Here is a 12,713-nt window from a genome sequence, read left to right as displayed (position 1 = left end):
ATGCAACTGATTATCACATCTCATATGAAATCAACAGCTTGGTGACCAGTAGACTGTCAACTTACTGCAAAATTGGACTTAGTGCATGCTGATTTAGCGAGATTTTACTACTTTAAGATCAATAATACCTAGACAATAACACCCTCACACTTAAATATTCTATTAGCCTAGATTTCTCACATTTTGTAAATGAGAATGGGATTCCTCACTACACACTTGCACTTGTATCTCATTTATTCACATGATTACTAGAATGGCAATGACTATTATCAAAATATCACAGTGAATCTACAAAAATAATATAATCTACACATACACTCTCACTACACACCAAACGTATGTACACATCACATAACAATTACAAAGTCACATGATGTCATAGCAAGGCACATATTACAAGAAATGTAAAATTATACAAAGTTTCACTAGATATAGATTTCAAACACAAACATGCATGTCTGTAAGATGAAAATGATAAATATTTAAAAATATATACTTTATCTAGACTGCACATTGTATTCCAAAATAACCAAATGGATTGGGAAGTACAAAGTGCTGAAAAGATCTGGAAGCTTAAAATAAGACAAAAACACTGGTTTGTAGGTCACAACAATTCAAAGTTATATGATTTTCTTTTTCATATCATTTAGTTATTTCACTGATAATGTTCCCAAAAATAACTTTCATTGCTATGAAATCAAATGGTAGTAGCTTTCATTGCAAAATATCCCATACATAATATTAACAAAGTTTTGCTTTCATACTATGTGAAAGCCTTCACACAACATAGTATTTTCATTGATAGGTAGTACTACAGTCATATGCATAGCTTCCTTGTCCAGCTATAAAATTGCAATTAAGGGCAAAATTTTACATAGCAAAGTTTTATAGTGAAATCAAAATTCTAACCATTGGATAGGATCATTATAGATGGAAAAGGCAAATGGGAAAATATTATTCCTTTGTGTTGCAAATATTCTTGTCATTTCCACTTTCCCCCTCTTCACCGCAGGATAGCAAAAGTTTTGCATGATTACCTCTACTATTAGTCACTGGATGGACTGTTTGGACCATGCCCACTCCCCACTCACAAGGCATGTTGGTGTCCCTCTGTAATATCTTCCATTTGTTTCTTTATGGTGGCAAAATAAATGCATAAGGTCCACAAGTGTTAACAAGCTGAATACAAACAGAATACGTATATGGCAAACATCACACACTGATCACACCTAGCTTACTATCAACCAAGTTGCAGACTGATTTCAACATCAGTTGATAAAGTGCTGGGCTCCATGTCAATTTGGTGTGGATTCAAGTCCTGGTGGCTGCATTTTTTCACTATAAGCTAACTCCACACCTTCCATTATGGGACATCACCTCTAGTCCCACAAGTGATCTGTGCACATCCTTTGCTGTATGTTCAGTTGTGTAACAATTTGTGGTCAATGTATTTAGCTTGCAAATACATGTGAACATTGCTCATCCATATGGCCATCATACTGAAACAACTAGAATAAATTTAGCAGAGAGACAAATATACCTCCTGGGGGTGGCATGGCACTCTTTTTTTTACTTGTCATCCCAAATTAGCCATCTAGATCCATCACTTTTATTAGCTAATGAAGGAAGATTTTTCCAAATTATCAGTTTAATGCAATTATGAACATACCAAATTATATTGTCAAAACTGATATGTCCATACAAAATTACTCCTGATCTGAACATAGTTATATGCTGTGAATATCATTACTGCTCTTACATTCATAAATACATAAGTAAATTCACCATCTTCCTTGTCAACTGGAGTAGTATACAAATGTCCAATATTGTCTATCTTACAATAGTAAATTTCACAGTAGAAGGGAGAACAAATGGTAGGTACTGGGTGAGAGAGTGCAGAGAGAAAGGCACAATAGGTGAATGAGAAGAGAGGTTGGACACAAGAAAGTGAAGACTGAAAAATAGAAGAAAAAATAAGACGATAAAATGCAGCAAGGAGGGAACAATTAAAAAGAGAAAAGGACTTAAAGAAAAGTGTAAGGAAGAGTAATATGGGAAAGACAAATTTATGATTACTGAAATTATCCATTAAAAATCTGATTCTAGTTGTCTAAAACCATTGGAATTCCCAACTTACATCCTTCATAGACCTCAATGGGCACGTGCACCCCCGACTGGCTGCGGTTGACTCGAGCCTCTAGTTTTGCGTCATATTTGTATTTGACATCACTGATCTCCTCATCCAATTGCTTTAGGAGGATGTGTTGGGACGAGTTGAGTGTCAGCTCATCACTCCATTTATATGTCTCACTGGCAGCCTCTAGGTGGTCTACAATCCTCTGTGAATTGTAAGCAAGCTGTACTACAAATTCCCAATGGGCATTAAAATAACACTAACACTAATAATAACAATAAAAATTAAGTAGTTGCCTCGAGTTTAGCTGACTGTAAACCTACGGCCACACAGTAGTAAACAATAGTCTTCAGGTCTTCCCATGGATCCCTCTGGGAAGAAACACTAAAAAGTCTCTGTTACATTAATGTAAGCTTGCTTCTCTGTTGCCACCTGATGGGAGGATGAGGGAAGCAGTTACCAGTCATCATCTCATTATGTGAAGTGGAGAAAAAAGTTAGCTGAAGTTGACAAAAAAAGATCTTGGACTCAGCCTTAGGACTGAATACCGGCTCCTAGGGGTTGCATCTCCCAATGAAAGCAAGAATGTTGATCAAATATGAAGACAAGTGATCATCTGATATTTGTCTCTCAGGACTACTACAAAGAGGTTATCATCACTGGTTCTTTCATAATGGATATCAATAGACTTAAATTAATTTAACAGTGTTTGGAATTGTAATATCATGGATGCTGGTGGTTTACTTGGAAATAGCAGGGGAACTGGAAAACATAAAATATGAAGAAACACAATCATTGAATAACTGTTACAAGTGCTTCAAACACTAAGCATACCCATACATAAATCTAGAAGAAAATAATCAGATCACACAATATATCCTTGCATACCTACAAGTTCCAGTATTGTCAGGAATAAATCCCAACAGAGGCATTTTTTGGGGTAAATAAATTATTATTACAAATTAATATAGACATCTGTGGTTATGACCTCAGTTAATTTAGAGAACTGATAGCTGTAGAATTAGTATTAAGATTGAAATAAAGCAATTAAGCACATTAAGCTGTATGAAATATGTATTCTAGAATGATTAGTACATGAAAGCATGTATAACAAATTATACAACTCTACTTTTTCCATTTAAATAGTGGCCTATCATTTTTGTTTTTATATACAAAAACATTATATAAAGCATTATGTAAGAGACTCGATGCCATAAAACTAAGTATGGTTGACTACCCTCTCCAGCAATGTCCACTTACTGATATATAATTTTCATTATTAATCTTTTTATTTACGACTTGGTGACTTCTCCATTTTGAATACTGGTTCTGGTGTATTACCCATCTCTAATTCCCATGTATGGCGATTAACTATTATATGCAACCAGATAGTGTGAAATGTGAATGTAATGAAGCGTGTATTAAACCAGTGAGGGGACGTGTTTTATGAGAGAACCAGTCTCTCCTCAACACATAGCTTCTTCCTTCCCTCCATTCCCATACCTATACCCCATGCCATGCCCAAAATCGACATACACATCACCACCACCAGAACAAAGATGGAGAAAATCATCAAGTGGCCCCAGGGCCATGGTAAGTTATAATACTATGTTTTAATGGAGTATCCAAACAAAACAGAAAAAGTGAAATGATTACATATTCACAAAGACACATGATGCTTTGTGACAGGGCCCTCATATGAGGGGGGGGGGTGCATATGCCCTGGGGCGGCACATTTAGGGGGGCGGCACTTCTAGTCTGGACATGCCACCCACAAGGCTGACAAAATAATTATAATAAAAATAGATCAAAATAACCCTGAATATTTTACAGCTATATACGAATTTTGCATTAGAATCAACAGAATATGAAATATTTTTCCCTTATCTCTTCTGCAATAAGGACATTAAATAAAATTTTTACAATCTGTTTAATTATCTCACAAGACAATAGCTATGATAGGCAGTAAGGAATGGTGGAGATGGGACGTGGTGGTGGGGGAAGGGGGAGGTCACTTTTTTTTTTTTTTAATGTCACTCCCATGGGCTTTGTTTGAGCCCATTTGGTGGGTATTTATGGAAGACACACCTTGCAAGAGATAAAGGGGGATGGTTTAGCTTGTCTGAGGAGCATGGAGGGGGACAGTGGAATAGAAAGGTTACGGCTATTAGAGTGGCGGTGGCCACTCTAACAGCTGACGGAGCTCATAGGGACTTTGAAGGCGGCAGAGGCGGCTCACAAGACCTTCAGTTGGCGCCGGTGGTTCCAGGGGCGGCACTTAGGCATGTAAGGGCACTGCTTTATGACGCCATTGTTATAGGGTTCGATGAGTCACTACCGATCACAGGTGTGTATGCTTTTTGATTCTAAGAACGTTGTAAAATCCACGGGAGTATTCCACATTTAATTCGGTGGTGCGGTTACCTAGATTGATTAAACTTACACCGTCAGCATAACGTACTAAAAGGGATGCGAAAATTAGTCGCAAGTCCTAATATTCTCCACAAGTATCACAGACAAATTTTTCACTTCATTCTTTTTTGCATTTCAAAGTTATATTTTTTCTATAGAATGGTTACGTTTCGTTAAGTTAGGTTAGATTAGGTTACATAGTAATAAGAGTTTAATAATATACAAGTTTAATATTACATATCCGTGCTTGCGTGTTTTTACCCGCCATCCTGCACTATAGAGTAATATATCTACACGAAAGTAACACACACCACATGCAGTTTTCAGAAGTGCACCTACGCAACATACCAATAGAAAATTAAATATTCATTTTGTAAATTATAAAACATCAACGTAATGCACATTTTGAAATGAAGTACACCATCGTTCATATCACAACATTTATCACTAGGAACACATGAGCCAGATATCAAGTTACATGGTTGGCTGAGTCCATAAATTGTCCCACATTTTTCTTGGCGGAAATCTATAATAGAAAAAGTTGCTAAAAGCAACGGACCCAAAACGGACCAATGTACCCAAAACGACTGCTCCAGATGCCATTTATGCTTGGCATCCGATCGGATTGCAGGGTGTAGAATAGTTCCATTGCTTGAAAAAATGCATGAAGCTCAGCTCCGTTGCACTATTTTGAAATATATAACGTGGTGACGTCAATTCGAGTGGGAGAGCAACAAGTACAAAACGTGAGCGTCATCGCCAAACTGACACTGACAAGACTGGACAGACATCGTCGCAGATCCGTTCGGTAATGTACTTGATTTTATATGCAAAGTAGACCACTTGGAAAAAGGAAACCAACGAAGCAGAGCGCTTTCGTATATTACATCTTCAGTGCAACAAGTACAAAGTAATAGAAATGCAAAGATGATATATACATGAAACATATCTTTGCATTTCTATTACTTTGTACTTGTTGCACTGAAGATGTAATATACGAAAACGCTCTGCTTCGTTAGTTTCCTTTTTCCAAGTGGTCTACTTTGCATAAGTGAACACACGTACCCGTGTTCTTATTAGCATCATTGCTTTTATATATATATATATATATATATATATATATATATATATATGTATACATATATATATACACACACACACACACACACACATGGCGCTGTGGTTAGAGCTCTGGCCTGCCACTACGGAGGTCCGGGTTCGACCCTCGCCCGGGGCTGAAATAATATCAGTATCGCAGCGCTGAGGGGTGTTACTCCAACTCTCGTGGGCGGGGAGTTGGGGGTGTGTGTGTGTGCAAGGTCATAGCATTACCCATAGATCGGACCTACGAGCTCTGAGCTCTCTTCCAGGAGGGAAATAGCTGTCGATCACGAGTCCAACACGTGATCCAAAGACCAAGTGAATACACACACACACACGCACACACACACACACACACACACACACACACACACATATATATATATATATATATATATATATATATGCAAAGTAGACCACTTGGAAAAAGAAGCTAACGAAGCAGAGCGCCAAGAAAAACATATATCACGTTGATGTATTATAAGCAAAATAATATCAGGTAAAATGTAACCCTGCGACTGTGACCTAATGTCGCCCTACCATCATTAGTGGACGCATTGACCCTTGCGACTGTGACCTAATGTCGCCCCACCAGGGGGTAATTGTCCGCTTCCCTTATTCAAAGTGTCCTTGTTCCTTTTTCATGTATATATAATTTATGCATTTCTATTACTATGTACTTTTTGCATTGAAGATGTAATATACGAAAGCGCTCTGCTTCGTTATTTTCTTTTTCCAAGTGGTCTATTTTGCATAAGTGAACACACGTACCTGTGTTCTTATTAGCATATATATATATACACATTTTTTCGCCAAGAAAAACCTATATCACGTTGATGTATTATATATTTTTCTATTGCTATATCGCTTTCGTATGCACTTCTAAAAAAAATCACAGGTTTTAATTAATCACCAAATTCAAGGTTCCTTCTCTGCCTAATTTCTGGACTATCCCTGGTGGCCTTTGCCGGACACCTTGGGGCTGTGGGTTTCCTTCTTGAGAAACCGAGGCAAGTGATTGTAGTTGTGTGGACGTGAGTAAAAAGAATTTAGCTACCCCTAATTTATACGTTTTCTTAGATTACCATTTTACATTTTCTTTGATTACAATTTGAGGACCAACCGTGCATGTTAATTATAAAGTTTTTGTAGGACGATAGTGACTTTATTTCAGCCTACCTCATGTATTCTATTTAATGTTGATAGTCGTGAGCAAAAGATCACATTTGAAATTAATTGATAATACAGTATATGAGTGAGAGAATGAATAAATGAATGAACAAATAAATAAAGCAGATAAATAAATAAACTGGCAATCCTCAAAGGGTAGCAATGCTACTCCACAGATAACGACCTTCATGGATAAGCCCTACCTTCAGAATATCCTCCTAATATACATTCATACGTGAAGATTATCTGCCATCGACAAGCCCCTCTTCCCTTCTTACCTGCGCGTAAGTACAACACACACTGAAACACACACATATATGCGCACGCACACACATACACACGAGACCCAATGAGCGTTGCTCTTTTCCTGTATATTACAATTAGGTAAATACAAAGAGAGAGAGATAGAGAGAGAGAAATCGGCCTAATGACCTCAACACCAGAGAAACCTCAATACTTTCGGCGGCAAGGTGAAGCTCTCGACCCCTTTCCTTTCGAGTGGCGGCGGCGGCGGCGGCGGCAGGCGATATCATCTAAACGAGGATGAGGGACGAGGGGAAGTCAACACAATAAAGGAAATAAGAAGACCAAGTCCAAATTAACGGGGGCTACCCTTCAAAAGAAGGAAGAGGAAGGGGAGGGAGAAGGGGAAGAGGAGGAGAAGGAGGTGGAGGAAGAGGAAAAGGAGGAGGAGGTAGAGGAGGCGGAGACGGAGAAGTAGGAGGAGGAACACACAAAGGAACACAAAGGAAAAACAAACAACAGCAGGCCTACTGGCCCTAACGAGGCTGTTTGTGTTTACTATACTAAGCTACAGTAAAGAAAACAGGGCAACTAGGTGATAGAAGATGAACTAACACTACTGCTATCACTATCCCATGCAATTAAAATTGAATGCCGAGCTGTCATATCTTTTATTGCAAAGGGTAATATTTTATTTGCGAATTAGAGTCTAAATATTTATCTAAACGATTTTTAAATGTTGTTATTGTGTTACTTTCAACGACGGTGTAAGGCAACGAATTCCACACATTAACGACCCGGTTAAAGAGGAAGTGCTTACTTTCATTAGAAGAAAATAATTCACCAATTACTTTAAAATCGTGACGTCTTCTTATATTTGATTGGTTTGATGAGAAATGATATTCGACATTGATGTTGTCAAAGCTTTTGAACATTTTAAAAACCTCGATTAAATCTCCTTGCATTCTCCTTTTTGAAAGTGAGAATAAATTTAGACTTTTAAGTCTTGCTTCATACGGGAGATTTCTCAGCCTTAGTATCATTTTAGTCATTCTCTGTGCACTCTTTCTAGTTTACTAATATCTTTCTGGTAGTATGGGGACCAAAATTGTACACTGTATTCGAGATGGGGACGAACCAAGGAATTATATAGTTTTAGCAATATATTTTTCTGATTTATTTTCGAAGACTCTTCCGATAAAGCCAAACAATTTATTTGCTGTTTTAACAACCTCTGAGCCATGTTCACTTGGCTTCAAGTCATTTGATATTAAAATTCCTAGATATTTTTTTTTAGTTACTGAATCCAGTATTTCGCCATTCATTTGGTATTGGATGTGGTCATTGTTACTTCCAATGTGCATGTCTTTACATTTGTTAACGTTAAATTTCATTTGCCACTTGCTAGCCCAGCTTGATAATCTGTCTAGATCGGATTGCAGAGTTTCTTTCTCTTTTGGTGGTTGTTACTTTACCGGTAATTTTTGTGTCATCAGCAAATTTTGATACTATGCAGAGGAGGCCGTCGTCTAGATCATTTACATATATTAAGAACAAAACGGGTCCCAAAACTGATCTTTGCGGTACGCCAATTTTAACGTCGAGCCAGCTAGATGAGGCCCCGTTAATTACAATTCTCTGTTTTCGCTCATAGAGCCAATTTTTAATCCAGTTGTGGATACTACCAGAAATACTGTACGTTTTTAATTTGTCGAGCAATCGTTTATGGAGAACTTTATCGAATGCCTTCTTGAAAATCTAGATAAATTATATCAACAGATCAACATTCCTCGTATTTGTTTAAGACGTCATGGAAGAAGTCGAGGAGATTAGTGAAACATGAGCGTTTGCTACGGAAGCTATGTTGCGAATCTTTTATAGTTTTATTTTCTTCTAAAAATTTCACCACTGTCGCAAATGATGATCTCTAGCAGTTTATACACAATCGAAGTCTGGCTAATCGGTCTGTAGTTGCCTGGTTGTGATTTGTCCCCTTTCTTGAATATTGGTGTTACGTTAGAGGAGAAGGGGCGGAAGGAAGAGGAGGAGGAGGAAAAGAGGAGAAGGCGGAGGAGAAGACGAAGGTGGAGGAAGAGGAGATGGCTGAGGAGGAGGAGGAAGAGGAGAAGGGGCGAAGGAGAAGTAAGAGGAAGAGGAGAAGGAGAGGAAGGAAGAAGACAAGGAGAAGGAGTAGGAGGAGGAGGAGGAGGACGTACGTACCTGAAGGGCGAAGCGTTTGGAAGCAAAGGTTTCGCTGATCTTGACGGCCATCTCGCGAACCATATATTCGTTGTTGACGGCCGAGATGGACACTTTGTCTTTCCACGACACATCCTGAAAGGACAACAGCAAGAATGATGAGGAGGGTGAGGTGGCCGGTGGGAGTAGTTGCCTGCCATTGTGGGACTGCCGGTTTGCAGGCATTTGAGTAATATCAATATTACATAGATATGTATATATCTGTATGAATGTATCTATGTATATATATATATATATATATATATATATATATATATATATAATATATATATATATATATACATATATATATATATACATATATATATATATATACAAAACAGCATATGTATGTGTATATATGTATGTATGTACATTAGGAATATACATGTAAATGTTACATATGTCGTTACATAATTTACTTAGGTCTAAAAAACAATGCAGGAAATAAATACGGACATTTCTGTAACCAAACCTACATAAAAAAAAGTGCTCGTAATTACATTCTCCGTCACAGCATGCAGTCATGATTGGATTCAACATTCATTTCCCTTAATCGCAATAGATTGTATTTAAATTCTCTTTAATCAGAATATCGAAATTTCAAACTAATCGCAGCTGTAAATGATGGCATAACAATCGTCTTCGCCCTCTTGCCTGGGAAGCTGACATGTTACATTAACACTTGTGTGCCGTTGCCTCCATTCATAAGTGTTAGTGGCTATTGCATTTCGTCACTGGTATATAATTCTCCCAGCGCTTCTTTCCTTGGGGAAAATATTGTCCCATGATGGAATATGTCGGTCGGTGTAAGTAAACACACAATTGAATAGTACATAAACAAACAAGCAAGCAATTAAATAAATACATAAATAAAACAAATAGGTGAACCAAATTGACTAGATGGATAGATAGATAGATAGATAGATAGAAAATGAATGAATGAATGATTAAATAAATAAATAAATAGATAGGAGGACCCTACGCCGGGTGGCGCGTAGGGCCCCCCTCCATCACAGTTATGTCCAACTGAGACAACATTGGGGGGGCTTCCTGAAAGCTCGGAGTTGAGTATGAGAGGCCTCCCTTTGCTGAATAGGATCCTCTGGCGACAAGAACGAGGATAAAACTGACACGAATCGCTGGAGGGGGAGAAGGACGAGGAAAAGGATCCTCAAGACACAGAAGGATGGGGGAAGGACGAGGGGCAGAGAATCTGAAAGTGAGAAAAAGTTGCGGCATCTGGAGTCGGTGGGGGGATGGAGGAAAGGAGGGAGGGTGGAGAGGAGGGAGGATGGGGGACAAGAGGGAGGATGGAGGGGGAAGGATAAAGGTGTGAGGAGGAATATGTTAGATGACAAAAGGAAAAAGATAGAGAACAAGGGACATATATTTGTTCATTTGCACACACACACACACACACACACACACACACACACACACACACACACACACACACACACACACACACACACACACACACACACACACACACACACACAAATGTATACACATACTGTATATATACATATCTAACCAGGGGTAGCGAGAGGGGAGAAAGAGAGAGGGAAGGGAAGAACTGATTATTATATTAGGACAAAATAAAATGGAGAATTTATGGGAAAGGGGACTTGTCTAGCCACGTGGATCAAGAACGGAGGGGACGGAGGAGAGTTGGAGGAAGCCACGAAAGATGAGGAAGGATGGTAGATTATAAGATGGTGGACAGAGAAAGTTTTAGATAGAGGAGGTAAGTCGGGAGAGAAGTGAGGGTCATTTAGGATTGAGTGGGAGCGAGACAGGGAAGGTGGGAGGAGGAGGAGAGGGATCATGAGTAGAAAGAAAGGAGTCTAAAGGACAATCAAATAAAAAGGTAGAGCAGACGATGCGGTAGTGGTTCCTAATGTTTTTCCGGTCACGACTTCAAATACGATCTTGTCCTGTGACTCCTCGATGGCTAAAAGCTTTCTGGAGTGGGGTTTGCCTTTGTAAATATTGATTGTTTTCTCTTACAGAAACGCTCTGAGACCAAACCTTCAGAACCTCCTTTAAGACCTCCCATCGGGTCGCCAGCTCCAGTTTAAGAACCACCACTTTCATCCATTGGGAATGGAGGGTCGGGAGTGAAGGAAAGGCAGGGGTGCAGGTTGGAAATGTGGAAAGGGAGGAACACAGAAGGGGGCGAAAAAGACATGGGGAGAGTATGGGTGAGATGGTGGGTGAATGGGTGGGCCACATACAGAGAAACTGGGTGTGGCCCCCAGAGCCAGGTCAAGTAAAGGTCATAGAGTAATTAGGGGCCACTTCAGTGCCATGCAGGTGACGGAGCGGGGGGAGCTCTTGTTCAGGGTCACTCAGAACGCGGCAAGGTCACACAAAGGTCACACGAAAAAGACAGAATGGCTCATGCCTTTGTAAATGCAGTCAACTCGTACTTTGTATTTGTTTTACTAACGCCAGACGACTTTACTCAGTTGAGGGAACATTGCATCATTTTCCGAATGCTAAGCCCATTTCCATTAACCCGTTCGTGTTATACAGTTAATTCTGGTTAAGACAGGGTGGTTTTATTCGGCTGAGGAAGCCCTCCACCCTTCGCCCACTTCCCGGAGGGTCAAGGGCTACCCAGATCCGTTGCGGTGTGCAAGACGGGAATAAGGTGTAAAGCACTTAGGGTCATGGGAGCTCGTGACTTGGAAGTTCGTCATTTGTGACTTCGTGGCTTGGGAGCTCCTGAGACGTACCGCTAACCTCCCCTTCGTAACAGTGACGTCATCAAGCGATTTTACTCGGGAGATTATCATAGCGAGGGAGGTCGAGAGTATTTCCATAACCCTTTCGCCATGTTATTCTCTGAAATGTTATTCTGGCTAACGACAGACGGTTTTGTTCAGTTTAAGGGGCATCAACGTAGCATGAGGATGTGAGACCTGGAGGTGCTCTATACACAAGGAGGTCGTGTCATGGTTGTTCCCCTGGAGGAGGGGTGGGGGGTCCTCCTCTGCAGAAGGAACAAGTGAAAGGCACCCAAGCTGGGTCACTGCAGAGGAAGGGGGAAATGGTGAGGCTGCTGTGAGAGACAAGGACCTCCTGCCGAAGGAGGGGTATTTGACCCAGCGCGGCAGAAGAAGTGGAGTGGGCAAACCCCTCGACCTATTGTGGGAGGAAAAACCAGAGATCACTCAGACTATTGTTCCCCGAGAGGAGGAGAGAGGGGGAGTGTCCCCGAGAGGAGGAGAGAGGGGGAGTGCAGAGGGGAGAGGAAAGAGGGGGAGAGGGGAGGGAAGAGGGGTGATGAAAGGGGAGAGGGGAGAGGGGGAATGTAGAGGGGAGAGGGAGGAGGGGAAGAGGGGAAAGGGGGAGAGGAGAATAGGGAGATGGGGAGGGAAGAGGGGTGGTGGAAGGGGAGAGGGGA

At 40.2% G+C, this 12,713-nt stretch overlaps 1 protein-coding gene across 3 annotated transcripts in view; it reads right to left on the bottom strand.

Annotated features, from left to right (window-relative positions):
- LOC143040754 (voltage-dependent calcium channel subunit alpha-2/delta-1-like) overlaps positions 1-12,713 on the bottom strand; it is a 590,989-nt gene that overhangs the window by 85,681 nt on the left and 492,595 nt on the right. For all 3 annotated transcript variants that reach the window (XM_076212156.1, XM_076212154.1, XM_076212155.1), the window contains exons 3-4: positions 9,281-9,394; positions 2,138-2,339 (exon numbers count right to left, since the gene is read on the bottom strand). In XM_076212156.1, coding sequence (XP_076068271.1) covers positions 2,138-2,339; positions 9,281-9,343 — 265 coding nt within the window. In that variant the 5' untranslated portion in view covers positions 9,344-9,394. The remainder of the gene's footprint in view (positions 1-2,137; positions 2,340-9,280; positions 9,395-12,713) is intronic.

Source organism: Oratosquilla oratoria, chromosome 29, assembly GCF_046742065.1.
Source record: "Oratosquilla oratoria isolate Oo_2021 chromosome 29, ASM4674206v1, whole genome shotgun sequence".
Taxonomy (NCBI): Eukaryota; Metazoa; Arthropoda; class Malacostraca; order Stomatopoda; family Squillidae; genus Oratosquilla; species Oratosquilla oratoria.
The sequence above is the reverse complement of the archived record's forward strand: the minus strand, read 5'-3'. Positions and strand labels throughout refer to the sequence as shown.